This window comes from Sander lucioperca, chromosome 10 (genome assembly GCF_008315115.2).
Source record: "Sander lucioperca isolate FBNREF2018 chromosome 10, SLUC_FBN_1.2, whole genome shotgun sequence".
Classification (NCBI taxonomy): Eukaryota; Metazoa; Chordata; class Actinopteri; order Perciformes; family Percidae; genus Sander; species Sander lucioperca.
In genome coordinates this window covers 29,126,897-29,152,261 of record NC_050182.1, presented here as the reverse complement: position 1 = coordinate 29,152,261, position 25,365 = coordinate 29,126,897, and the positions used below count along the sequence as shown (strand labels likewise).

The 25,365-nt window shown below is 40.0% G+C and overlaps 2 protein-coding genes and 1 long non-coding RNA gene across 5 annotated transcripts in view; 2 read left to right on the top strand and 1 right to left on the bottom strand.

Annotated features, from left to right (window-relative positions):
• The window catches only part of kmt2bb (lysine (K)-specific methyltransferase 2Bb), a 29,153-nt gene extending 18,099 nt beyond the window's left edge, over positions 1-11,054 (top strand). The window contains exons 29-36 of one of the 2 annotated variants that reach the window (XM_031298886.2): positions 47-3,194; positions 3,804-3,904; positions 4,076-4,213; positions 4,375-4,627; positions 6,876-6,983; positions 7,259-7,342; positions 8,376-8,505; positions 10,015-11,054. In XM_031298886.2, the coding sequence (XP_031154746.1) occupies positions 47-3,194; positions 3,804-3,904; positions 4,076-4,213; positions 4,375-4,627; positions 6,876-6,983; positions 7,259-7,342; positions 8,376-8,505; positions 10,015-10,290 (4,238 nt within the window). In that variant the 3' untranslated portion in view covers positions 10,291-11,054. The remainder of the gene's footprint in view (positions 1-46; positions 3,195-3,803; positions 3,905-4,075; positions 4,214-4,374; positions 4,628-6,875; positions 6,984-7,258; positions 7,343-8,375; positions 8,506-10,014) is intronic. The other variant, XM_031298887.2, reaches the window with a different exon arrangement.
• A 274-nt stretch (positions 11,055-11,328) lies between these two features.
• Positions 11,329-18,115, bottom strand: igflr1 (IGF-like family receptor 1). 2 transcript variants are annotated; one of them, XM_031298901.2, is made up of 7 exons: positions 17,769-18,115; positions 17,486-17,678; positions 17,164-17,203; positions 16,475-16,553; positions 16,307-16,387; positions 16,013-16,117; positions 11,329-15,682 (listed from the first exon to the last, which is right to left on the bottom strand). In XM_031298901.2, the coding sequence occupies exons 1-7, from the start codon at positions 17,854-17,856 to the stop codon at positions 15,357-15,359; spliced, it is 912 nt and encodes a 303-aa protein (XP_031154761.1). In that variant the 5' UTR covers positions 17,857-18,115; the 3' UTR covers positions 11,329-15,356. The 2 variants fall into 2 exon arrangements, with proteins under 2 accessions (XP_031154761.1, XP_031154763.1); XM_031298903.2 differs by having other exon boundaries at positions 16,475-16,547.
• Positions 18,116-18,993: 878 nt separating this feature from the next.
• Positions 18,994-21,411, top strand: LOC116049350. The gene is made up of 4 exons (XR_004104857.2): positions 18,994-19,024; positions 19,422-19,566; positions 20,119-21,300; positions 21,351-21,411. It is a non-coding gene; the product is annotated as an uncharacterized LOC116049350 (long non-coding RNA).
• The last annotated feature ends 3,954 nt before the right edge of the window (positions 21,412-25,365 follow it).

Sequence of the window (25,365 nt, the reverse complement as noted above, 5' to 3'; positions counted from 1 at the left end):
AAACATATGTTGAAGCACACAAGTCTCAATTCTGATTTCCTCTTAGGAGTAATCCAGTTGAAACCCCACCACATACTAACCATAAGTGATCTGGAGGATACTCGAAGGGTTCGTCGCCACAGCCCACACTCACAGACAACAGGCCTCCGCAGTCACATGCCCCCCCCTCCTCTGGGCCCTCTGACTGGACCCATCACTCTCCGTGCTGGAAAGTCTTCCCTTCCCAATTCCCCACTGTACCCACTTGGTGCTCCAGACAACGTGATAAGTCCATCAGCCCGCCCAGTCGGAGGTAGAAGTGCTTCCTCAGTCCGATGCCCTGGTAATACAATGACCCATTGTACCTCGTCTTTCTTTCCTCAGTCTCCGTGGCAAGACGGTGCAGGAAGCTTTCCCTCTCCAAGTCTCTCTTTCTCTCCATCCATACAACATCTACCCAGAAATCGATTGTCATTTGATCTGAACCAGTCAGACTCAGTCGAGGTGCCTCACAACTTCTTAGCTTCACCAGAACCTGAAGATGTCTCTCCAGCAAATGGTACATCACCCCAGGGGGATGTAGATCAACAGAAGGATGAGGAAGAATTCCCCTACAGTGCATTCCACAAGGATCCCAACATGAGTCTGGGCCAAGAGATGAGGACAGAACTGGAGATTGAAGAGACACTCCTGAATGAAGGCGTGGCAATGAACTGTGGGGGACAAATAGTGGTGGAAGGTGATGATCAGGAGGAATTTTGGGGAAGAGCCCAAGAGGTACACAAGAGGAAGACTCTCGTTGCCAACCTGCCACGGTCTGCAGCCTCAGCCAGGGATGACTTGGGCAACACCTCTTCTGATGATGATATGGAACACTATTTTGACTTCTCAAGGACAATAGTCAGCTGTCCCGGATCAAAAGATCATTCCAAGTCTCCCTCTTCCCCTTCCTCCCGGCCTATGGCTCAGCTAGATGGTGTAGATGATGGTACAGAGAGTGATGCAAGTATAGCGACCAACGATGATGCTCAGAAAGTTGAGGGTTCTAGTCAAGCTCAGATACAAGCCAAAAGCCAAAATAATAAAAGTGTCCCTGAATCGGACACTACAAACGGCACGCAGGCTGTTCAGGGTCTTTTTCCCAATGCTTCATCCAATGATAAGCACACTGATTCTTCATCAGTCACCATCTCAGTTGCCAGCAAAAGACCTACAGATAGTTCACCTCAAGGTCCACCTAAATCCTATGATTCCAGGCGATCAAATGAGAACAACATGGGGTTTGTTTCTCCACAAACCTTGGTAAACTTTCCACTCAAAGAGCAAAGCTCTGACACTTCTTTAGTAAATCAGGAGACCGTGCTTCCTACTGCAGTTTGTGATGCTCTGCCTAACCTACTCACAAAGGTGCCTGAGACCTCCTATTCTAAAGAGTTATTCCAAGGTTCCAGTTTAGGATTTTCCTCTGGAACACCTCTTGCTCTTGAGAGATGTGACACTAGTCCACATTTAACTGAGATGGTTCCTTTGCTAGAAGGCACACCGCTTAAGACACAACAGTCTGAAGCTTGTAAACCCCTGAACTCAGAGCCTGACAGCAGCAACTCCACTGTGTTGATGAACCACTTAACAGCTAATAAAATGGGACCCTCATTAGCAGATTCTGCTGATACCAGTCAGGGCACCCTGTTGGATCTTCTTCAGCCCTCCCCTGTATTGTCTACAGATGTACATACCTCCTCTCAAGGCCTTGTAGACTCTCTGCAGATGTATTCCTGTTTACCAGGTTTCAGTCAGCCTCCTCTAACGAGTATTACACTTCAGCCAGTAACATCCTCACAAGAGTCAACAACCTTCCCATCCATGGGGCCTTTGTCTACTAAACTAACCACCCTCACTCCTGTTGGAGATGTGGCACAAACACTGCTAAATGTTACCCCTCAAAATGATCCAGTGCTATCAGCTACATCAGGCACTTGTCCCCCAGCAGGAACATGTGGAACTGTCTCTCTACCTATCTACTCCACACAAACGCAGCCATTGGGTTCTACAGCTGTCACCATTGTTTCTTCTGCGTCTATCTCGTGTCTTTCTGGACTGTCAACACAATGTTCAACAGCTCCGACGCCTTTCCAAACCACGTCAGCCCCTGTGATCTTAAATGGTTACAGCTCGTCATCTTTGCAGAAGGAAGCTACATCAGGTCACACAATCTCCATCAACTTTTCTACACCCAGACCAGCTTTAGAACCTCAACAGCCAGTGGTTCCCCAAGCTTTACCTGGACATGCTATTCTTACAGTGAAGGAGGTGGGAGGTCCAAATGTGGATCCTACACCACATGTCCTGCTTGTGAACCGCCTCGGGCAGATCTTTGTGAAGAACCCAGAAAGCAACACTTTCCAGCTGCCCACTCCCAGCTCCCCCTCCTTCAACTGTGTCACTCAGATTGCCAGCCTTTTGCAAAGCAATGCACTGTCAGCAACACTAGCAGCAGCTGGTACTATGAATGCTCCACCCCCCGGGGCCAACGTTGCAACAGCATTTCCTGCATCGCTTACACCCACAGTTCAGAATCCAACCACAATTACACAGTTGCTAACTCACAATAGCAACGGTGCAGTGGCATCAGTTAATGTGAAAAAGCCAAGAAAGAGTGCAAAAACCCCAAAAGATGAAACCGCTCCAGAGTTGAAAAAAACAAAGAAGAAGAAGGATTCAAGTGCATCCAGAAAATCCAAGGCCTCAGGGCAGCCTTTTCCATCAACTGAGAATCCTCCCATGACTCCTGCTGAAAGTGCTCAAGCAATTATTAATCAAGCAATGGCGAGTAACTACACCCCCAAGTGGTGTGGGCTTCAAACACTAAGCCCTTCCTCACTAGTTTTGCCACCTGGCCTATTAATTGAACCAGAGCCTCCAGTGTTGCCTCGCTCTCCATCAGTACCACCAACACCAGCTCCTATACCCCGACCTCGCACCCACGTCCGCATGAAGAGAGTGTCTTCGCTTTCAGACCGTATTGTCACAAAGAAGTCTAAGGTTGATTTCCTAAAACCAGAGCCCCCCAGTGAGGATGAGGGGTGTCACAGACCTACCTTTCCAAGCATCTCCAGCAGGGCTTCAGGAGTCCGCATCAAGACCCCAACAGTGAAAGAAGTACTAAACCTGGACCAATTAAAGGAGGAGCATATAAGCGATTCTGATAGCGCAGGGTAAGATTTGATTTTTCCTTAAATAGGGCTGCAACTAACAAATATTTTCATTATTAACTAATTGAAAAAGAAAAGCAGCCCATCTATTTAAACAGATGGTTCGGAGTAATTTCACCCTAGGGTCCTTTGCACCATGACCTCGAGCCAAATTACTCCGAACCATCCCTTTTAACAAGCTGGAACCAGCAAATGTTTGGCATTTTTGCTCAAGAAACGATTAACCTATTCGATCTAATCTAATCTGCTTGTTTGAAATGAAGCTAACGCAAAGAAATGAAATAAAAGCTGAGCTTAATATACACAGTAGTAAGAGTTGTTAGAGTACTAGTGGAGCTTACCGATCCAAGCTCCACTAGTACTCGGTACTCATCCAACATCCAATTTTTTGCAACATTGACAAATGTTTTTTCAGTGACTTCAATTAAGCTTCTATACTTAACTTACATTCATTTTCTTAATGAATGGCATACTTTTGGATTTACTAGACCAATACAGCATTGGTGTTCACATTGTGGATTCTAGAAACAGTATATTACACAGGACAAATGTATTACATTGAGTGCATTTGGTTACTGTTTTGTGTTAAAGCTTTTGTATTATCTTTCTCAGATCAGAGCCTTGGGATTATATGGCCAGGGGTGAACAAGGCAAACAGCATGCATGGGAACCAGTGGGACTCAGCACTCTAACTGACTGGAAGAAATACTCTGGTATTCTTGAGTTTTAACTGCATAATTTAATGATTTATTTGAATGGAAAAAAGCAATTCCATAGTTCAACAATGTCTCCCACATATGGTATGACACTAACTAACTTTGCTTAAATTGTAGCCACAACATGTAAGAGTAGTGTAAAAGACTGTATAAACTGTTCTGTTTTAGGCGCTGCTTCTACCACAGAGGAGGAACCACCATCGTCTGACGAGGATGAGGACTTTCCAACTAACAGAGACCAGCCATACCTAAGATTTGAGATAACCAGCGATGATGGTTTCAGTGTAGAGGCAGACAGTATTGAAGGTAAGGCTAATATTGCATAAGAAATATTTCCCTCAAAAGCCTTCTAAATGATCTAACATGTTCTCAAAATAATAAAACCAGTTTCTTGAATTGGTAATTCTGTATCCATTAATGTTTATTGCATTCACTTCATTACGCCTAATTCTTAACTCTCCCTTCAGTGGCTTGGAAAGCAGTAATAGACGGGGTGCAGGAGGCACGAGCTATTGCGAGGTTGAGACCTCTAACCTTTCAGAGGATCACCGGTGCTCATATGCTGGGTCTCGTCCATGATGCAGTGGTGTTCTTACTGGAGCAACTTCAAGGAGCCCACCGCTGTCAACGTCACGCCTTCCGTTTCTTCAAACAGTTCACACAGGAGGACGACCTCCCTGTCAATCCCAGTGGTTGTGCCCGCTCTGAGCTGTACCTTAGGTATGTATACCAATTACAGTTACAGATTAATTCTGCTTATTGATGTTTTGTCTTTGTTGAATCTTTTATCTAGTCCTTTTCTCTAAATAGAGGTGGAAAAAGTACAGGTGCATTACAAATGATTTCTTTCTTAAAAAAGTGTGATGTTTTAAAGCTATAGTGCACAACTATTTTATATTAATGGACGTCCGTTACATTTAAGCCATTGCCAAATGAGTTGATACAAAACTAATTAAGACTATCAGCTCCACAAAACTCTTTCTGTATTTCTCAGTATGGCTGTGTTTACAAAATGGTGTCGTCCGGCAACTTTCGCACGCAGAAGCTCGAGTGAAGATAATTACCTCTTCTGAAGAGTCAGTCATGTGTTTTTAATCCTCTGTGTCCTTCTTGGCTACTAGCAACTGCATGGAGGAGGGGTGGGGTCAGGGGCGGATTGGCCATCTGGCAAATCTGGCAAATGCCAGAGGAGCCGGACCATTTTTTTTAATGTGGGCCGGTCAGATTTTTTTTTTTTAATATACAAATAAATTGTCTTTACAGGCCGACAGCGCAGAGGACGGGTTTTTATCGCTTGCACGATTTCACTATAGTTATAATAATAATAATAATAATAATAATAATAATGATAATGATAATAATAATGATAAATATTAAGCATTTGGCCAGTCGGCAACGGCCGGGCTGGTCCCGAGATGGGCCGACCGACCCAATCAGAAGTTACTCAAATTGGGACATTCACTCAAAATCATGCCCTTGCTCTGGGGGACCGGCTGCAGCAGGGTGAAGCTGCTGCTGACGGGCAGAGAGCTCCGCCGGAGCTCTGACTGCTGTCCCTCCGCGCAGCCGTCTGACAACATCAGTATTAAATTCAGACAGTTTCATTACCGGTTAAAAACGTCTCGTTGTCGCGTTAAATAGTAGTCCAGTTCAGTGTTTTGGTACAGTTGGGTTTTAACGCCTGATGTGAAGTGTAGGCCTATAGGAGTACACATGAAAACCCTGAACAAGCAGCATCGTTCTGCTCCATCTTTCTGCTGTGCCCCATTCACGTAGTGTCACATTTTACACTATGTAGGTTAAACTCTGCAATTAATCTGTGGTTCACATGTATGCATGAACTGTGGTGGTCCATTACACTGTAGTCTCAACATCACTGATCATTTTTGATCAATAGAATATAGAAAACATTACACTTCACTATGTTTTGTATACATAACATGATTGTGTTATTGTACAATTTAGCAGTAAAAGCAGTAGCCTCTGTAAGTCAAACCTACATTTTTCAACATGGGAGCAAAACGTGCTCTTTGGGGAAAAAAAGCCCTGTTCATGCATGCTAATTAAACAACTGGACTTTGGGGTCAAGTGTCGTCTATCCGGGCCCATGTCCCAGATGTGAAAGCCCCCTTACTGGACTACTGAATATAATAATATTCCATTATATTTTGTATTTTAAATTGTTAACAGCCACCAGAATTTTGTGATTTCCTTGCCATAAATATAGACATTTTTACCATAAATTGGTGCCCAAACATTTATCAGAATGCAGGAATTGAAGTCTTTTACCCTCGAAATTTCCTGGGGGAGGACCCCCAGACCCCCTCCTCCCCCTGCTTTGTGTGTTCCAGCAAAGACAAATTCTGAGCAAGGAAAAACCCGGAAGTATAATTATAGACAGCCACAAAAACATTAAAATTGCAGTTGAAACGGATGAAAAGATGGTTAACCAGACAGACAATATGTACAGTGTCAACAGAGAGAAACATGGACAATCAAACAGACAGACAGTGACAACAAAGAACAACATACTGTAGAGAATGACAGTAACAGCATACAAACAGCATAAACAGACCGTATGTGTACATTTGTTATAAACGTGTGCTCTTTAAAAAGTAGTAAGCATTGTTTGCCAGTTACATTAAATGTTTAAAAATCTGTTACATAAGGTACTGTTTATATTATTTCACCATCTGTACACAAATGTAATTAGTGAATGCACGTGTCCGTGGGTGGGGCTGCATGGTAATGTGGGCTGGTGTGACTACAGTGCCAGGGCTGAATTTTGGTCCCAGTCCGCCCCTGGGTGAGGGTGGTGTGTGATCACAGTGTTGTTGTCATTACTTAGAATTCCCATGGGGGAGACAGAAACTACTCACTATAGCTTTAATGTATTTGACTTTTTGTGTTTGACTTTTTGAATCAGTCTATACTTATCTATATATCCTTTTCTGTTTTCTCTCAACAGGAAGTCCACATTTGACATGTTTAACTTCCTGGCTTCTCAGCATAGACAGCTTCCTGACATTGGGCCTTATGACGATGAGGAAGATGAGGTTCTTTTGAAGTCCACAAGGTCAGGCTTCACTCACTTAACTGTAGATGTTTCCTCAGTTAAAATGTAGTAACACTTTCCTTGCTCGTTTTTTTTTTTTTTTTTTTTTTTTTTACCAAACTTTTCTGCAATTTGGTATTAAAACAGGTATGGTAACCTATTAGATGGAAGGGTACATGCGGTCCACATATTTCCTAAATATTTAGATAATTCAGACCATTTTGTTTTTTAAAGAAATGGCAAAAATAATCTTTTCTGGATGTTTTTGATAAATTATCGTCTGCTCTTCCTCTTAGACGGGCCACTAGTTTGGAGTTGCCCATGGCCATGCGCTTCAGACATCTGGAAAGGACATCGAAGGAGGCTGTAGGCGTGTACAGGTCAGCACAGTACTACATTTGCAAAATAATCTGAATTCTATACAATACTTAAACACATATTTTGATTTGGGTTATTGTCTTGGAGGAGCACCTGGGGCCAACATTGTTGGGTTTTAACATTCTGGGTGGGAACAATGAAACTGTATTGCAAATAATTTTCATAGCAAATGCCTTTGTGAAGACAGTGCCACAAGTGACTCAAACAAGAAGTTCCAGTCATCATTAGTTACACATTCAATGTTTAAGGTCACCATTTAAGTGTAAAAAATTGTAATATTCACAAGGTAAGTTTACAACCCACAGATAGCCAAAAACATTATAAAAATGGTCTGAGAAAATGTTTAGAGAGTTTCAATCAGCATCAAGGACAATAGTTATGCTGATGAGGACAATGATTAGACTACCCAAATCCTTTCTGGGAATATTAGGGCTTTGTACAAAAATGACTTGTGGAATATTTTAAGTGAGACAAACTAATGACCAATGAGTTATGTCCATTGAAATGTATCATGTAGCTTTAATGCCATCTATTCATGAAGTGCTATCAAATGTCGCAGGATCACTTTGCCTAAGTGCACATGTCATTTTGGGGAATATCCAAATGTGAATGAAAAATGGTGGGGGGGGATTAGATAACATTTGTAGGTAGAGTGGAAAACATGTATTGCAAAAAAAAAAATGTATAACCGAATATTTGTGCTTTCTGTTGTGTCTGGCTGTATTTAGACACCGTGATCTTTAAACAAAATTCTAAAGTTAGTATGGTAACATGGTCCCTTTGAAAATCTCTACATGTTAATGTTCAGCAGATAATATTTGCTTTAGTTATCGTCACAGATTAGCATGTTAGTTAATACTCAATACACTGTACTTAATCCCATTCTATACCTTAAATAACAAAGAATTATGGGAAAATAGCATCCAGAAATTGGCTGAGTCTGCACCTCGACAAGACAGTTGACGCATCATCACTGTTGGCGTCCCAGCAAATGAACTTGTCTGACCTAACCGGACCTTTGTGCGTCTGTTGCAGGTCTGCTATCCACGGCCGTGGTCTTTTCTGCAAGAGGAACATCGAAGCAGGGGAGATGGTTATTGAATATGCAGGCATCGTTATTCGCTCAGTGCTCACTGACAAAAGGGAGAAGTACTACGATGGCAAGGTTGGTCGGGTTTCTGTTTCTTTGATCAGTTTCATTCAGATGTAGTCTACAATAATTGACGGTTACAGTTGAGAAAGTTTAGAGCAGTGTTTCTCAAATGGGGGTACGCGCACCCCTAGGTGTACTTTGGAGTACTGCAGGGGGTACGTGAGATTTTTGCTAAATGCTAATTTAAAAATATGTCATGCATTATTGTGAAAATAATTATACTATAATAATGAATTATCTTAGTGATGGATTCTAAAAATATGAAACGCAGCATTTAAATGTTTTTCAGTTACAAGGTTGTTGTTTAGTAAATCTATCACTGCCAGCTAGGGCTGGACGATTTTGGCTAAAATCATAATCACGATTAATCGAACAAGTTACCTCGATTACGATTATTAAACGATTATTTAAAAAAAAATTATTTTCTTATACTGTAAATATGTTCACGGTTATTTTTTCTAATCAAAGAGTGCATAATCCTATCTTTGCGATTCTAAAATAAGGAAACAACACACAGATAGCAATTAATGCTTATTTATTAAATATTTCAAACAACTGAACTGAAATCTACAACAGTAGATTTTACAATGAAATAAAAACGTCTTATAAAAAAAGTAATTTAAGTTTTAATGTAAAAAAAAGTTTCTGAAAAATGTAGAAAATAAATAATAAATGTCCATCATAAGATTAACGGGAACCTGTGGTTAACTGTCTTTTCGGAGTTAAACTCCACAAGCGTGTCCTGCGGCTCGCCGGCCGTCACACACACACACACACACACACACACACGTCCCCAGCGCTGCAGGCAGAGGCGGGGTCTGTTCTGAGTATAATAAAGCCCCGTCTGTGTTGAGCAAAACATTACGTGAATTACTACGAGAATGGACGTGCATTTAATATAGGAAAAGTCATGGGAAAAGTGCACAAGTATTAGCATCATTTGTTGTTGTTGTATGTGGCGCTAAGGTCTAGTGACAATGCTATAAAGACCGTTGCCGTGCTTGCGTCGCTCCCTTACCCCTCCTACCAGTCCCTATGGCCACTTGGCCAGTGGGAATGCAAACGGGGAAAAAAGATTTTGGGGGAGAGTAGTTCTTAGAACTGCTTAGAAGTGTACTTTTCCTCTAAAAAGTAAAAGTACTATCCGATCAGAAAGCACCTATGGTCGCAGACTGGACGGGGCGGAGTCACGTGACTACACACGCGGCGGCCGTAATACGTTTTAAGGGGAAAGTACATTAACACACAGTGGGCGGCCGCGGAAATATTAATAGGATTAAAAGACCGAAATAACCGACTTGGTAAAATTACGTCGGTTATAGGCTCTGAATTTCGGTTATGATTATTTTTCGATTAATCATCCAGCCCTACTGCCAGCGCTGTATTGTACCTATATTGTTTTGCGCTGGTCAGGGGGTACTTGGCTTAAACAAACAATTCAAAGGGGGTACATTATTGAAAAAACTTTGGGAACCACTGGGTTAGAGGATGTATCAATATGTTTTATTTTTGCCTTTGCAGGGTATTGGCTGTTACATGTTCCGCATCGATGACTTTGATGTGGTGGATGCAACCATGCATGGCAACGCAGCAAGATTCATCAACCACTCCTGTGAACCTAACTGCTACTCTCGAGTGATCAATGTGGAAGGCCGGAAGCATATCGTCATCTTTGCTCTTCGGAAGATCTACAGGGGGGAGGAGCTCACATATGACTACAAATTCCCCATTGAAGACGCCAGCAGCAAACTCAACTGTAACTGTGGGACCCGGCGATGTCGGCGTTTCCTCAACTGAGACAGTTGACCCTAACCCGACTGTTTATTAGTCAGCCTTAAATTAAGGTCTTGGGGAAGCAGCGGGCAGTCTGCACAGAAGGGGAATTAGCCACTATGAGACCAGTCGGGAATATTTTGGCTGTTCAGAAGTGACATTTTTATGGATTGTAGAAGAGAAGAGAAGAACCTCCTCAGAAAGTTCATATTGGCAAGTTTTTTTTATTTTTCCTTGGAAAGAGTTCCGATGTACAGCTGACACAGCATCCACAATAACCACCACAACAGTAAATAGTGTGGAAGTGGTTTTGATGTTCATGAGAACAGGACATTTAAAACCAGACATTAAAAACTTGGATCAGTATGGATGACACCAACAGAATTTATTTGATACACACGTCAAGCCTTATTTGTTTTGAATCATTGCTGAAACCCTATAGCTAGGCGTTGAGAGATTCCTTATACGTTTTTATTCTTTTCTGTCTATAATACACTTGTAATCACGATTGCTCCATCCTCCAGTGATGGGAACATTATTGCCCCATCCGTGCAGTGGTGAAGTCAGTTCTTGAGCCATACATTCACCCGAACCTTTATATGTGTGTTTTATCTTTCATTTAAAATTTCTCACATTGTTAATATTTTTTCTTTTTTTTTTTTTTTTCGGGAATGACAAAACAACCATGGTGCTAAGCTTTGAAAGGTCTTTAACGTCTTTAGTTGGACAAAAATGTCCTGCAAATCAGGAATTGTTTGGCTGTTTATTCACCCTGCTGATACCATTTATCTCAAATGTATGCACTCCAGCAGTACTCTTATCGTCAACGGAATGGAAAGAGTCTGCTAAGTTTCACACTTCAGATCATTGGTGTGCTGTTTTTTCTCCTCTCTTCCTGTGTTGACTTAAAAATAGATAGCAATCTTAACGGTTTCAGTCAGTAACGTAGTGTCATATTTATAAAGACAGAATCGGTCTTTAAGACATTGTTTTTCCTCTTGATGTACAGTGTATGTAGCAAACACTACCCAAGCCAAAATAGAAGAGTTGTGGTGAATATCAGTTTTTTAAATATATATTTTATTACTCTCATGGCAGATGCTCATTACCTATTGCAATAAGACGTTGCTGCCCTAAAGTTGCACATAAATAACCATCAAACGTACAAATTATCTTCATCTTTTTGAAACCTGCTACAGTTTGCCTCTTAATCAGGGAGAGCACTGGTATAAAGCATCGCCACTGAGTGTGTGTATTCAGCACCTGCACAGACTTTCTAGATGTTTAAGAAAACATTCAGTCTGAAAAGGAGCTGAGAGAATGCACTCAGCACCTTAAAATCATGTTTAATGTTGTTCTTAGTCGATGTTCAGTGCCGTCATTGATGAGAATAATCTAATTCACACACTGTTCAAATTGGTAGTTATATTTATTCATGTTTTGATTTATATTTTTAATGGTAAAAGGTTGTGCTTTGTATAAACGGTGGCGGTGTAGTGTGTTAGATCTCCCCTATTTGTTTTGTTTACAACTGAGGTCCTCTGTTAAACTAATTTACTTGAATTTTCTTTTGGGGGCAGTTTTGGCATGCGTTCAAGCCTTTATGACAGAAATTGTTCTAATGCAGGTATTTTTAAAAAATAATTTTTATTTTTTGTTATGGTAGATTACTGACTGTCTTAGAATCAGCCACAGGAGTAAAGTGAGCACTGTTTGCCTCCCCCAGCCCATGATCATCTTTTTTCCCCCCACCATGTTTTGTCTTGATCCTAATCCCCTTTCCTTCTTGCATGTCCAATCACTGGGATGGAGCCCAGAACAACTTGTGTCAATCACCTAGCTGACAACAAGCGCAGTCACTCCCAACTCCTTGCAAGGATTCTACCTCAGCTGTTTACACAGATGTTTGGGAATACTGATGCAAATAGAGGATGATAATTTAAGAGTAACTTGGTTTTAATGTCCTGCAGAGCTGGTGAGTGTGTGCGTGCGTCTGTTTGTGTCATTTTGTATGTGCGTGTGTTTGCAATGAAGGATGGAAAGCACTAGTCAAAACCTGAAGTTATCATGACCATCTCTCCCAGAATCTGTTAAGAAAGCTGTATGTTATATATACACACATATATATAAATATATATATATATATAGTAGGGTTATTTTAAAGTGTAAAAGACATAAAAATGCGAAAATATGTGATCTTTAAATCTACGTCTTTGTTACCATGTACAAATAAACCCCGGGTTTGTAAATATTTGTATACATATTTCTAAACCTGTTTAATTTTTCTATGCACTTTTTTATTTATAATGTTATTTGCTTAATAAAGATGTTAAGATGTTTGAAGAAATTCAATTTTTATTATAAAAGGTGAAGGTAGAAAAACTAATCCTGTGAAACAATAATAATGTACGACACTATTAGGACCACTGTTAGAAGAAAAAGTGAGATTTCGAGAATGAAGTTGTAATTATTCCGGTGAAAAAGTTTATTATTACTATTTCAAGAAGTCCTGATGGTGGTGTTGCTGTGTCGGCCTGTAATGGGATACTACCATGTCAGCAGAGCACAGAGAAATACAGCAGACTAGATTTTGGCTGCCTTTGTCATATTTACATACAGCCTATTGACGTTAAGGGTTCATTCACACTAGATCAGGCATTCCAGTGATTCGGCACAGGGTTGTGCGGCAGTGTGGGAGTGTCAAATGGCTCATTTGTGTGACATCCTATTGGGTTCTTTAAACCCCCAATGTAGCACAAGTAGACACAATTATTGTTTTCCGTCAGATCATTTGTAGATCTTGACATTTCCTACTGCAATTGAAGCCAGCTTCATTTCACAGAGAAAGCAAAGAAACGGAAGGACTGTGCTTTGTGCTGGACCTTGTTGCAGGAAACGGTCAGTTTTTTGTTTTTTTTTACCCTCGTACTGTTTTAAAGCAGCTTAAATGCACTACCCCCTTCCAAATGAATGGGAAGACTTGCCTTTTTGCCAGACCGCCTGAGTATGTGCGAATGAGGCCTAATCATATTCTGATGCTCTTGTCTCAGCTGCCTGGAGGAAACCAGGTTCCCTGAGGTCAGCGGTTCCCACTTTAAAGCACATCTGGAAAAGACTGGGTAAAGATTAGAATATAGAAGCTGTCTGGAACTTTTAGTTGTACAAAGAAAAAAAAAGATTTCTTGCTCATACATCACGCGACTGGTTTTATTTCCTTCTATAAGGCGCTAACTGGTGCATGTAACTTATGGTCATTACCATTGCTGATTTTGCGACTGTAATGCGACCTTTTTTTGCATTATCATGACTATTCTGATTAAATTACAACTTTTTTTCTCATAATTTCACCTTTTTCTCAAAATATTACTACTTTATCAGATATTTTCCCCCCTCAATGTGGCCCTGATACTCATTTGGAGGCATGTTACAAGAGGCTTTAAAAAATAACTAAATTAACATTTGTTTAAAAAATGATTCATTAGACTATTAATTGTATTTCAATATGTGCATAAATAATGTGAAAAGGCTGGGTAAATATGATGTAAAAAGATTAGAAGATAGAAGCTGTCTGGAACTTTTAGTTGTACAAAGAAAAAAAGGAGGGGTTCAATGCAGAAAAATGAAAACTTTTTATTAGCTCAACATGCGCACAAATGCAGGTACTTCAAGGCACAAAATAGAGTTCTGCTAGTACTATTGTCCTTTCAGAGATATTTCTATACATATAAACCTCTTTATGCTGCCCAGAGAAGAGCGCCAAGCTTGAATGAAATTGCAATGCAGAGTAGCTGCCACTTTATCCATTTATTGTGTTAATTTAGTATTGCACATTTCCAAAAAAATTTATCCTACACTTCCCATAATGCAACTTGATAATATCTTTCATTAGAACACTTCTGTCCAATAAATGCCAATGGCTGTTTGATATCCCTTTCCTATTTACTATGTTGTTCACTACATTTACCCTTTGCCATTTTATGTGTCTAATTTATGTGTGAAATCTATGCTCTATATAGCCTGGCATTGCCAGACTAATTCCCAAATGCGTATTAGTCTGGAACCTAGTCATTTTTGATTTCTAAGGGGCTAGACCAAAATGCCTCTGGACGCAATTGGATAGACCTACAACCAATCCAAGCAACGAAACGTGTGACATAACGCTGATCTTGATTCATACAGTATTTGATCAGCACCGCCTAGTTTGACAGTTTGATCTGAGTTTCGTGAGCCTGGTGCACTGCGTTGGAGGGGCCAGCTCGGCTAGAAATCTGTCTGAATGGGATGGGGGCCAGACGTATCTGCCAGAGCAAATAGAACAGCTTGTAGATCATCCAGTTCCCAGGCTATGCTCTAGAAGATGATGCCAATAAAAAAATCCCAGAATGCAACAAAAAGTCCCTGCTTAGAACCACAGAGGACATTGTACAGCTGTTTTTACAACTTGAGTAGTACTCCTTGTGACAAGTGAACTAAACATGATATGTACAATTAATGGATTAATCATTTTTTTCTATTCTGCATCAAACCACTGTTAAAGAAATTTTGATTTACATACTTTCTCTTCTTGTTATTATTAAACTGTTTGCATAGAATAATATTATACTGAATACACTAAACAAGATAACTGGAGCCATTGATTGTCCTTGTCTAAAGCACGGTGTGTTCCTGAGGGCATACATGCCCTCCCAGACCAGATAGGGGAGACGTCATCGACTCTGACAAGATAACAATTGACGACATCTACTGTGTATCATGATTTATTACATTTATTATAAAAAGTAGCTGTAAGGAGCTTTTCGTTAGGTCATTGTCTGTACTATTCCGTAGCGCGGAGAAGCCTCCTCGTTGGGTTCTTGAGTAAAATGAACTTTAATATCTCTTCAGTGGTCTCTGTCTAATCTTGATAATATAATTATTCTAACAACCACTCCCTATATTTTTCCTTTGTGTTACTACAGATTTGTTCAAAAAGCCTCCTTTTCCACCATTTCTTTGTGGATTCCACAGAAATGATCAGAGTAATGCAGACATGTACTAACAGTCCAAACCCTGCAGTAAAAGGCTTTTGGCATTCACAGGTGAAATAACTATTACACCTGCATCACATCCTGTCCTAGTTTCCCAAGAACAGCAATGGCATCATTGCGCTCCATACGTCTGAGTAGATTAGCCAGGTACCCTACTGTCAAGTCAGGGTGCCTGCTGGTGACTCCCTCCAACACGGCTTTCAGAGGGCTCTTACTCTCCTTCATAGAGTAGGTGTAAGTAATCCAGGTGGCAGGGAAGGAGCAAAGAGACGCCAGATGTTTGGTGTTCTTTACTCCCCGGCTTTCTGGATCCAATAGAATCACCAGCTCTTCTAAAACATCCAGGTTGTCCAGCACTGTCTGTAAAGGTGCTGACAGGATGTTGGGACCTACAGAGGAAAGATGTGGGGGGATCAAATGCATTCTTTTGCCAATTTATTATATCAGGTTATTTAATTGGTATTATCCAAGCTCTGTGTAATGGTTGTTCCAGTAATAACGCAATAGACGTCACGTAACAGCAGCCAGGGTCATACTCATTGTTATGGTTGTGACTGTTACTGTTCCAGTAGAACAGGATGCATGAACGAGGTATAAAACCTCACCTACACATCACTAATACCCCTGAATCTTAACATTGTCACAGGCTGACTAAAACATTTAGCTATAGGCCCACATATTTTAGTACATTTAGAGTTATCAGTGTAATTTCCACTCACTCAGAATCCCCTCCAGATCATTGTTACCAGGTGGGTCAGGCAGAGGAGAGAACCCTGAATTGACATATGATGATCTTCTGCTATATGTCAACACTGTGGGCTGGCCTGTGTTAAGAATGAGACACACATAGTTATAATCAATGGCAGAACCACCCCAGTATAATTACATTCCAAAGGTGTATTTTGAAAGGGAGTGGTCAGCTTTTGTGCAGTTTCCCAGACTTGTCCACAGTTTCTTTTTCACTTTAATGCTCACGTATCTGTGTTTAAAACCTTTATTTTCAATATGCAAACCTCTTTTCCTCTTCATGTAGATTAGACAAGCACATAACACAACAAGCATGATGGAAATTACGATGACCAACGGCACTGCCCCTGCAAAAATAGAAGAAGGAAAAAAGGTCTAGGTTAAATTTAGACTATGAGAAATGTGTTCCATAATTAAGTGTATGTTTAACTTACACAATAGGCCTGCATTAGAAGAGAGGGGAGTTGTAGTAGCTTCATTTGGTTTCAAGCCTGATCCTGGGTTTGTCTGAGTCAGACATGAAAACAGAGTGAACTGTGGTGACTGTTTGCTTTTAAGTTCAAATCAAAATAACCAAAAACCATCTGTCACGTTAAACCAAAACCATATTCCTGTTTTTGTTCCATGTTAGAGAGGAAAATGCTCTTTCATTCTTTCGTTTAAAGAAGGAACATGTTTTTGTAGAACAACTGTAAGGATTAAAAGGCTATAGGTTTATGATGAATTTATGGAATTAATGATTTTGTGACTTGCTGAGAATTATTTTAATTCTATTTTTTAAAACACTTTTATATACCTGCCAGTAATTAGGCTACTTAACCATTTCTAAGATAATAATAAAAAACTAAATGACTCAAACCATGAAACCGGGGATATTTTAAGTGGGTTCATTTCAGTCTACAAAATAAACCATGACGCAATAACTTCCTGTTCATCAGCACGCAAGTAACTGGCCTATTAGTCTATAAAAGATAAGTCATTTCCTAAAAGAATTTCCGTCGGGGTCGTGCTGAAAAAAGTTGAAACATGGTGCGATGCTGTTGGTTCTTGAGGAGAAAGAGAGAAACTGGGATCATGTACGCCCATTCAAAACACCTTTAAAATAATACTAAACAATGCTTACCGGCGTCAGCCTACTCACTGTGACAGGAACTGTGGTCGTCCTGAAAGAAATTCAGAAAGAAAATATTACTGAGTAGGCTTTTGCTTTGCACAACACAAAGCGGTCTTTACTTGGATTAAAGAAGTCATTCTAGAATGTTCCCGCACCGTGGGAACGATAATGCCATGGTTTGGTGTGATACTTCTACCGTTACTTAGGATGGATAATAATTAGCGATGGAGTGCATAATCAATAGGCTATTTATTTTTGGCCTTTTTCTGACATATCGACAGCCGCAGTTTTGCATTTTTTTCCCTCCAGATTATTAAACATGCTTTCTTACCCTGGATCTTCGCACTTCGTGTCAGTAGTTGTGCTGCACGGGCTCGAAATGATAAACCTGGGCGGACATGAGGCACAAGTTTGACAATCTGGACTGCTGCCATCATTAAACGTATTGTCTTTGCACTCTTTGTACGGGACATCATGTTTAGATCCGTCGTCGCCATGGCCACAGTTAGGGGTGATTCCATATCCTGTAGGTATTGTTAAAAATAACAATAAAATATAACTAATAAAATAAAATAATAATAATAATAATAATAATAATAATAATAATGACCTACCTGGGCGTACAGAACACAATTCACATTTTAAAGTATTCTTATCCCAGAAGGTTTTCAGGTCAGGGCATCTTTCAGAGTGCCCCATCATCACTAACTGCTCTCAGGAGTGAAATTCAGTAGGCTACCTAATCTCTCGACATGGCGCCTCCCACTCCTTCACACTCAACACAACGCAAATTAAGGGGCATTGGTTTGAGCTGTATAACAATCCAATGCTGTCGGCTTTTTAAATCATCTTTTCAGACCATTATTATGTCGTTTGTTTAATATTTATTGTAATAAGTAATTGTTGAGAGTATTTGAACTTATCACCTACTGTCACCTAACTGTAGATCTAATACGTGTATTATTTATTCATTAGATTTATTCCTATTTGGAAACCAATACCTCGATCCGCTGTGTATTTTTTTAAGTGTAGGCTATTTCACGGTGTGTGTTTTTGACAAACTCTTCTTCACTTCCTACAAGCATGAGAAATCAAAATTGACACCTCTGCTGAAGTGTTAATTTAGTTAAGCACCGCCAACATTAAATGCTGACTGAAAAATAAGACGAGACCAAAATGTAATTAAAATACTAAAAAGTTTATTTTCGTTGCCTTTCACCTTTTGTTCCCCTCTATCTCTCTCTTTCAAACGGACAAAGTCACACCGACATCGCCAGATGAGTCCGCGTCAGCACTCGGTCCAGTCGGCTGATTAAAGCATGACCTAATCACCTAAATAAGTAGAAGTAGACAGTAAGTTAGTAGTAAACAGTGGAGATGCATATGATTTGCTTTGAGGGCCTCCTGTTAGTTATTTCCGGGTAAAATGGTTCCGGGGAAAGCTGCAGCAGTACAGGAGGCTAAGGGCCCTGACACACCAACCAGACGGGCCGACCGTCGGCAGAAAAGCCAGTCGGACTGATCAGGGTCCAAGGTCCAAAAAATGCCTCAGAACACACTGAGGCGACGCCGACTTGAGCATACGCTCTGCGCGCGCGCAAAACGTAATACGTCTCCATAGCAGCAGGCGGCGCTGCTCTGTATTATTTCTATTAACAGTCTGATGATTTCCCAGAAAATGAAAACCGGCAGCTGATTGGACGAACGCGTCACGTGGTTCTTTTTTCTCCAGAAGGGTCCAGCTGCGGCTTGCGGCCGCTCACGCCACGCCCCCGTCCGCTCACGCCACGCCCCCCATCCGCTCACGCCACGCCCCCCTGCCGCTCACGCCACGTCTGACTTACAGCTTCATATTGCCAGTGAGTACCAGGTAAGCTACTGATAATAGAGTTATTTAGCCCGGCTTGTTTAAAATTAATATTAGGCTACTATCTACAGCTATTGATGTTGATGTTGATGATAGCTTATAGTTAACACGGTGTGTTAAAAGTATGCTAAAGTTAGCTGTGTCAGTGTATGCTAACCTTAGCTTAGCCTGTCAGAGTTAAGCTAACTCTGACAGTTAGTGTGTGTGTGTGTGTTTGAGTGAGGTACTTCAGATGATGATAGTTTTTATTAAATGAAATATGACAGAGTTTCAGAAACACTACAAAGTGACATAGTCACTTTAATGTAATTTGAGTTATTGAGAATTGGCTACATTCAAAAGTTAAAGCTTCTTTTACTAACATTGTGTTGTATACATCATTTCTTCCTCTTCTCTTCAGTCTGTTCTGCCAGAGCACAATGATCCTCAGTTGGTACCGACCTGTGATTCACAGTACAAGTGTCCCCTTTGTGAAAAGAAGGGAGACTTGTGTAAGCTGGTCCCTCATTTACAGGGCCACAAGCGAAACACAGTTAAACATGCAGGTATTTTTTTTTGAAAAACATACAATGTGATATTAAATATCTCATGTTTTATTGAAATAACTGACTGCAAATTTTGGTATTGCCTCATAACTGTGGTGAACAGTGAATGAAATTTAAGATCTACACGTTAAAGTACATTAAAATGCAGTGTCACAATAGTAGTTGTAAAGTTAATAAATGTATTCAAATTGAATAAAAGCAACACAGAGTAATATAATAATAGTAAAAATAATAATGCGGTCTGGCATATCTGGCTTCATTATTATTGCTACATGACATTTCACAACATCATTACTGCATTGTCAGATGTATTTTAAACATCAGAAGAAACAGAACTGATTACTTTGTATGTACACCCTGACACATGCTCCCCAGGACATTTACTTTGTCATTGAACTTTTAACAAATAGCTCTGAGCATCTGAAAAAGGAAAATTAGATTTATGTAACAAATAAATAATACAATTACTATTCTTTTTATGTAACAAAGGGGTGTGAAAAAATAATTTAATATGTACTTGCTGCATTTATTTACTCTCTTTTTCTCTTTTAGTGCTTCAATCTAGAGAGAGCCTTCTACTCAAATGTACTCTATTGCGACCAGCCCAGGAAAAGGAGAACACACACAGACAGTAGTTGCATTACCAGGACCTACCCATGCAACAAACACAGCTGCTGTCACCCACCTTTTTGTGTCCTCCAATAAGCTGGGACTTTGCTGTGACCCTAGAGACACCCTGAGCTATGTGTGCACCAAACGTTGTGTCAATCCATCCAGTAGATTTTGAAATATTTGGATAAGTGAAAACTTTAAGAGAGACGGGAATTCCTGAGAGAAGAACAGGTTCATCTTCTCAGACCAGAGGTCAACCCGAAGAGAGATGGTGAAAAAGATTGTTCATTGATCACCAGGGTACCAAAAACTCTAAAATACGTACATAAGGTTGTTCGGAACACAACAATTACTCTCACAAAATAAGGAGGGTTTGATGGAGAACAGATGAATAAGATGAAGAAAAACTACAAGAAGGCAAATCCCTACCCAGCCCCATTCATGTCAATCTAACATGTCCTCTCATATATTTACATCCACATCTTCATGGTTGACTCAGTGTTCAGCACTTTTACTGCAGGAATGTTCTGGTTTCAAACCAGCGGGGGTCTTTCTGTGTTCAGCAGCATGTGTTTGCATGTGGTTGTGTTTACTTACAGTACAGTCACGATCTCTCCCATGTCCGTGTGGGTTTCCTTCCTTCCTCCCACAGTCCAGACATGTTGAACAGGTGAAACGTTGAATCTAAACAGTCTGTAGCTGTGAAGCCTATCCGGCTTCACTTCTCTTCTCCTAAATAGTGTTATAGCTCATTAGTATATAAGTCAAAACGTTATCACAATATAATTATATTATGTTTATTACTGTGATTTCACCAGTGCATAATCATCAGAATCAGAGGATTCGGTCCTTCCCCTTCATTTATTTATTATCCTAGTTGTGCACAACATATTATCATGTGCAAAACAAGAATAGACCAGTACAGGTACGGATTTACCTACAGTATGTACCTTTGGAGCCTAATAATTACAGTAAACTAACCAATTATTATCATCTCCAGGAGCCTGGTTGACTGAAACGTTTTTACAGCAGAATGAGAATAAACCCAAAGTTATATTATTTAGTCCAAAGCATAAAACCTATCTGCTTTATTTTGTCTTGTCAAGTAGTTTTAATCAGGCAGTCCTCCCTTATTTCCTGACTCTTAACAATTTTCTGTGTTTGACCTAGAGAAAGTTAACAGGCTCTGTCTATTGACTCTCTATTGATTGATATTCTTTCTAATTTCACCTTAAAAAAACACTCTTACTTGTTGGCTTTTAACTGTGCCAAACATGTTCTTCTAAGCCTTACTGTAAGTAATCTGCTGTTTGTGACATACATACCATATGTTTTGATTTTGTTTTTGAATAAAATGTTATTAGCAACAAATTATCTCATTCAAGTCAATTTTATTTATAGTATAAAATAACAAGAGTTATCTCAAGACACTTTACAGATAGAGTAGGTCTAGACCACATTCTATAATTTACAAAGACCAACAATTCCAGTAATTCCCTCAAGAGCAAGCATTTAGTGCGACAGTAGCAAGGAAAAACTCCCTTAACTAAGGCATTGTCCCCTGTTTCTTTCCCATTGCCAAATAATCCTGTTATTTCCTTCCTCCTGTCACCAATATCTTATTCTTCCTCCACTTCTGACCCCACATCTTTAAAACAAAGTCAAATGCATACATTTCCAAGCATCTATGCAGTGGTGAGAGGGATTGAAATTATACTACGGATATAGATTTTTTTTTAAATACATATTTGAACTTTTGTTGTTTGTATTATAAATTAGCAAATTAAAAAAAAACTAATCCAATACAACATGAACTGATGATTGTTGTTTGCAGTTCAATGGATTATGTATTAGCAAATTAAAAAAACGAATCCAATACAATATGAACTGACATTCTATAGTTCCAACCATAGACTATATACAGTCTATGGTTCCACCCCAAACTGGCTTTTATTTTGAAGGCGAAGAAAATAAGGGGCGTGACGTGAGCGGGGGGCGTGGTGTGAGCGGGGGCGTGGCGTGAGCGGACGCAAGCCGCAGCTGGACCATATTGGAAATTCACAGCCAGACTGTCATGGCAGCTTGTTCAGAATATGATCTCATATTGTACTAAAATAGTTCACCGAAACGTGTTTCTGAAAACATTTTAAGCGAGAAATAGGCCGTGCTGTTGCTGAATCTGTCTTCATTTCAGATTGACAAAGGTCAGTTTAAAAGATTTTCGTCAGATTTTGAGCGGCTCATCCGCTCCCCATTTCCGGGCGAGTCCCGACTGCCCTATCTCCGACTGAACATGTCGGGTCAGCCCAAATGAAGGCCGACGGCTCCTCGGATGGCCAACGGCCTGGGACACACCGAACAGACTCGAGTCACCGACCTAAGTCGGGCCTCGCCCGGAAATGGGGAGCGGATGACGTAATATCTATAATATATATAATATATATAATTTACCTTTTTCTTCTTCTTCTAGTCTGTAGAAATAGCAACGTCGGTAGCCTTTGCTCATTAGCGCCACCGCTGTTCAGGAGAAGACTGCAACTAGTGTCACGAGCACCAGCGCGGGTATAAATAGTCACGGCGATCTCATGACGTCACATTTGCACGCGCCAGCTGGGCTGCGTCTAGTGTATAAGACCCTTTAAGGGTCAGTCCAGTCAAAAAAAAAAGAGCCGAGCGCGCCGGCAGAATATTACGTCATTTTGACGTCACGATGGCGCGCGCCACATTGGATGCGTCTAGTGTAAAACACGCTTTACGCGCCCAGTGGAAAATGGGGTTAAGCAGTCGGCCCGTTTTGAACAAGCCCATTGGGAACTGCAATAGTAGGCTATTCTTAATTCAACAAAGTGACTGACATTCAAGCCACAGACATTTACTGTTTGAAAATGTGTAATATAACTATGTTTGTCTGCTTTTAATGTTGTTTGTTATTTGTTGTGGCTTCACAGTACATCCAACGGGCTTTAGCAAGGACTGGAAGGTATTATCTAAAATCAATCTATTAGTTATCACATTAATCTAAACATTAAGTATTGATAAGTATATATCACTGCATGGCATTCCCTTCCCTGCTGCTTACTTTTTTCTCCACCTATTTAACACATTAAGTTCAGTTTCTTCATCATGCCAAGTACTTCTTAGCCTGTTAAAAGAGTTGTGTCTGCTCTCTAAAGTTTGAACAAAAAAAAAAAACCTGATTATTTCTTCTTCTTCTTCTTCTTTTTTTCTTCTTCTTCTTCTTCTTCTTCTTCTTCTTCTTCTTCTTCTTCTTCTTGTAGGATTCCGGCAGTGTAGAGGCTGCTAAGCATATACGCTCCACAGTTCAAAGATTATCATTGTATCAGTGAGGACAGGAGACTATAACCCTCATGTTGTCCTCGGGTCAAATTTGACCCGTTTTCCAAATTCCTACATCAATTTTCTTTTTAACTACCCGGTTTTAATTACCCAAAATAACATGGCTGATTCCACACAACGCTCTTTGATAAATACAAATCTCTACTTTCATTAATCTTGGGGTGTTTTATTCAATTTTATAGCATTTGGAGAAAAAAATTGAAGTGGTTTCAAAATAGTATTGAATAAAAGTTGACATATTCTAGTCTGTGATTATCCATCTATATAATTCCTAATTTCTGCTTTTTTAACTCAAAAATTAGGTATAATTTCCTATAAATTAGGTTTATTGACCATAAATTCCAAAAATAAGTGTAAAACTACAGTTATTAAGTTAGTGTTACGTAGTGTTGAAAGCGTAAAAAAAAGTGTTCAAAAACATAAGAAAAAGTTAAAAACATTGATAGTGTGTTAATTTTTCTCTCTCCCTCCCTCCAGCCATATTTCCGCTTTGCCAAACCTGGTCATTGTCATTTTCTACCTGTCCACTAGATGCCCTCAGACTTTTCCACCTGTTCCAGTCACAGACTCATCCTCAACAGCTGCTCACCTGTTTCCACTTTCCCTCGTCAGCCTTTCAGTACTGCCCTACAAAACAAAAAGGCAGTAACTGCATTTTTGGTCAAAAATGAGTTATTATCATTTTCATGACATTCAAGGCATCCTTTGTTATGTGACAAAACATCTTATCTCAAATGTGTGTCGTTTTGGAGAAAAATGGTAGTCGTTTGTACAGTAACTGCAAAAAGCCCTAGTGAAACAAAGCATGAGTATAGTAACTGCAAAATAGGGGTAAAATATCAAATGAAATATGAGGATTGATATGTACAAAGAATAAGCTAATATAAAGTAACAAAAACAGCCACATGTCCAATAATCTACCTACAACTACTTAGCTGGATGACAGGATAACTTGATAACAGCTTAGCAATGTGAGACTTTAAGCAGCCGTTTCAGCACCAGAACAGCTTCCGGGTGGAAAATATTGACCTAAAATAGTCAAATTAGTTTTGGTTTTGGTATACCATGTTCAGAAAAACAAATGGTTCCAATTATTTCAAATACAGTGTATCTAACACACCCAGAGCCCAGGTTGTGGCAAAATAGTTTTTGGAGAATCTGTAGTTACTGCATTTTTCCTTGGTATGGTGCCACGTTTTTGGTAAGTAATACAAAGCAAGAATACAGTAACTGCAAAATAGGGGTAAAATATCAAATTAAATATGAGGATTGATATGTACAAAGAATAAGCTAATATAAAGTAACAAAAACAGCCACATGTCCAATAATCTACCTACAACTACTTAGCTGGATGACAGGATAACTTTAAAGTCATTTTTCTCAGTTCTGCACTCTGCATAGTTACTGCCTTTTTGCTTTGTAGGGCAGTGTAGACCTATATAACCGGCCCATTTCCACTCATTCCAGTTCAGTCCAATCCTTCCAGTTCCTCAAAGTTGCCATGTGTGTTGTACCTTTACTTTCCAGGCTCTGTATGTCTGCCATGAAATCTGGACATTACCTACCTCTTTTGAACCTAACTGCAGATCTTTTGGACTCTGAATTTCCTGCCTGCCCCTTTGGATTTGTTTGCCTGTTTGGACTTCCTTCCTGATTTTTACCCTTGCCTGCCTCATGATTCCTGTACCTGTAAGCTTACATATACTTTCACTTTGGCAATACATCCCTGAACTGAATCAGCCTGCCTAGCTGCCTGGATTTGGACCCTATCACTGTTGTTGTCTAACAGATTAACAATGTCAATAATTCGATAAATTCTGTTTATCGTCC

Excerpts from the sequence above, each read along its gene's own strand:
- igflr1 (XM_031298901.2), bottom strand. The coding sequence starts at position 17,856 with ATGATGGGGCACTCTGAAAGATGCCCTGACCTGAAAACCTTCTGGGAT. Across the intron at positions 16,388-16,474 it reads TTCTAATGCAGGCCTATTGT|GGGCAGTGCCGTTGGTCATC; the intron begins GTAAGTTAAACA and ends CTATTTTTGCAG. Across the intron at positions 15,683-16,012 it reads TGATCTGGAGGGGATTCTGA|GTCCCAACATCCTGTCAGCA; the intron begins GTGAGTGGAAAT and ends TTTCCTCTGTAG.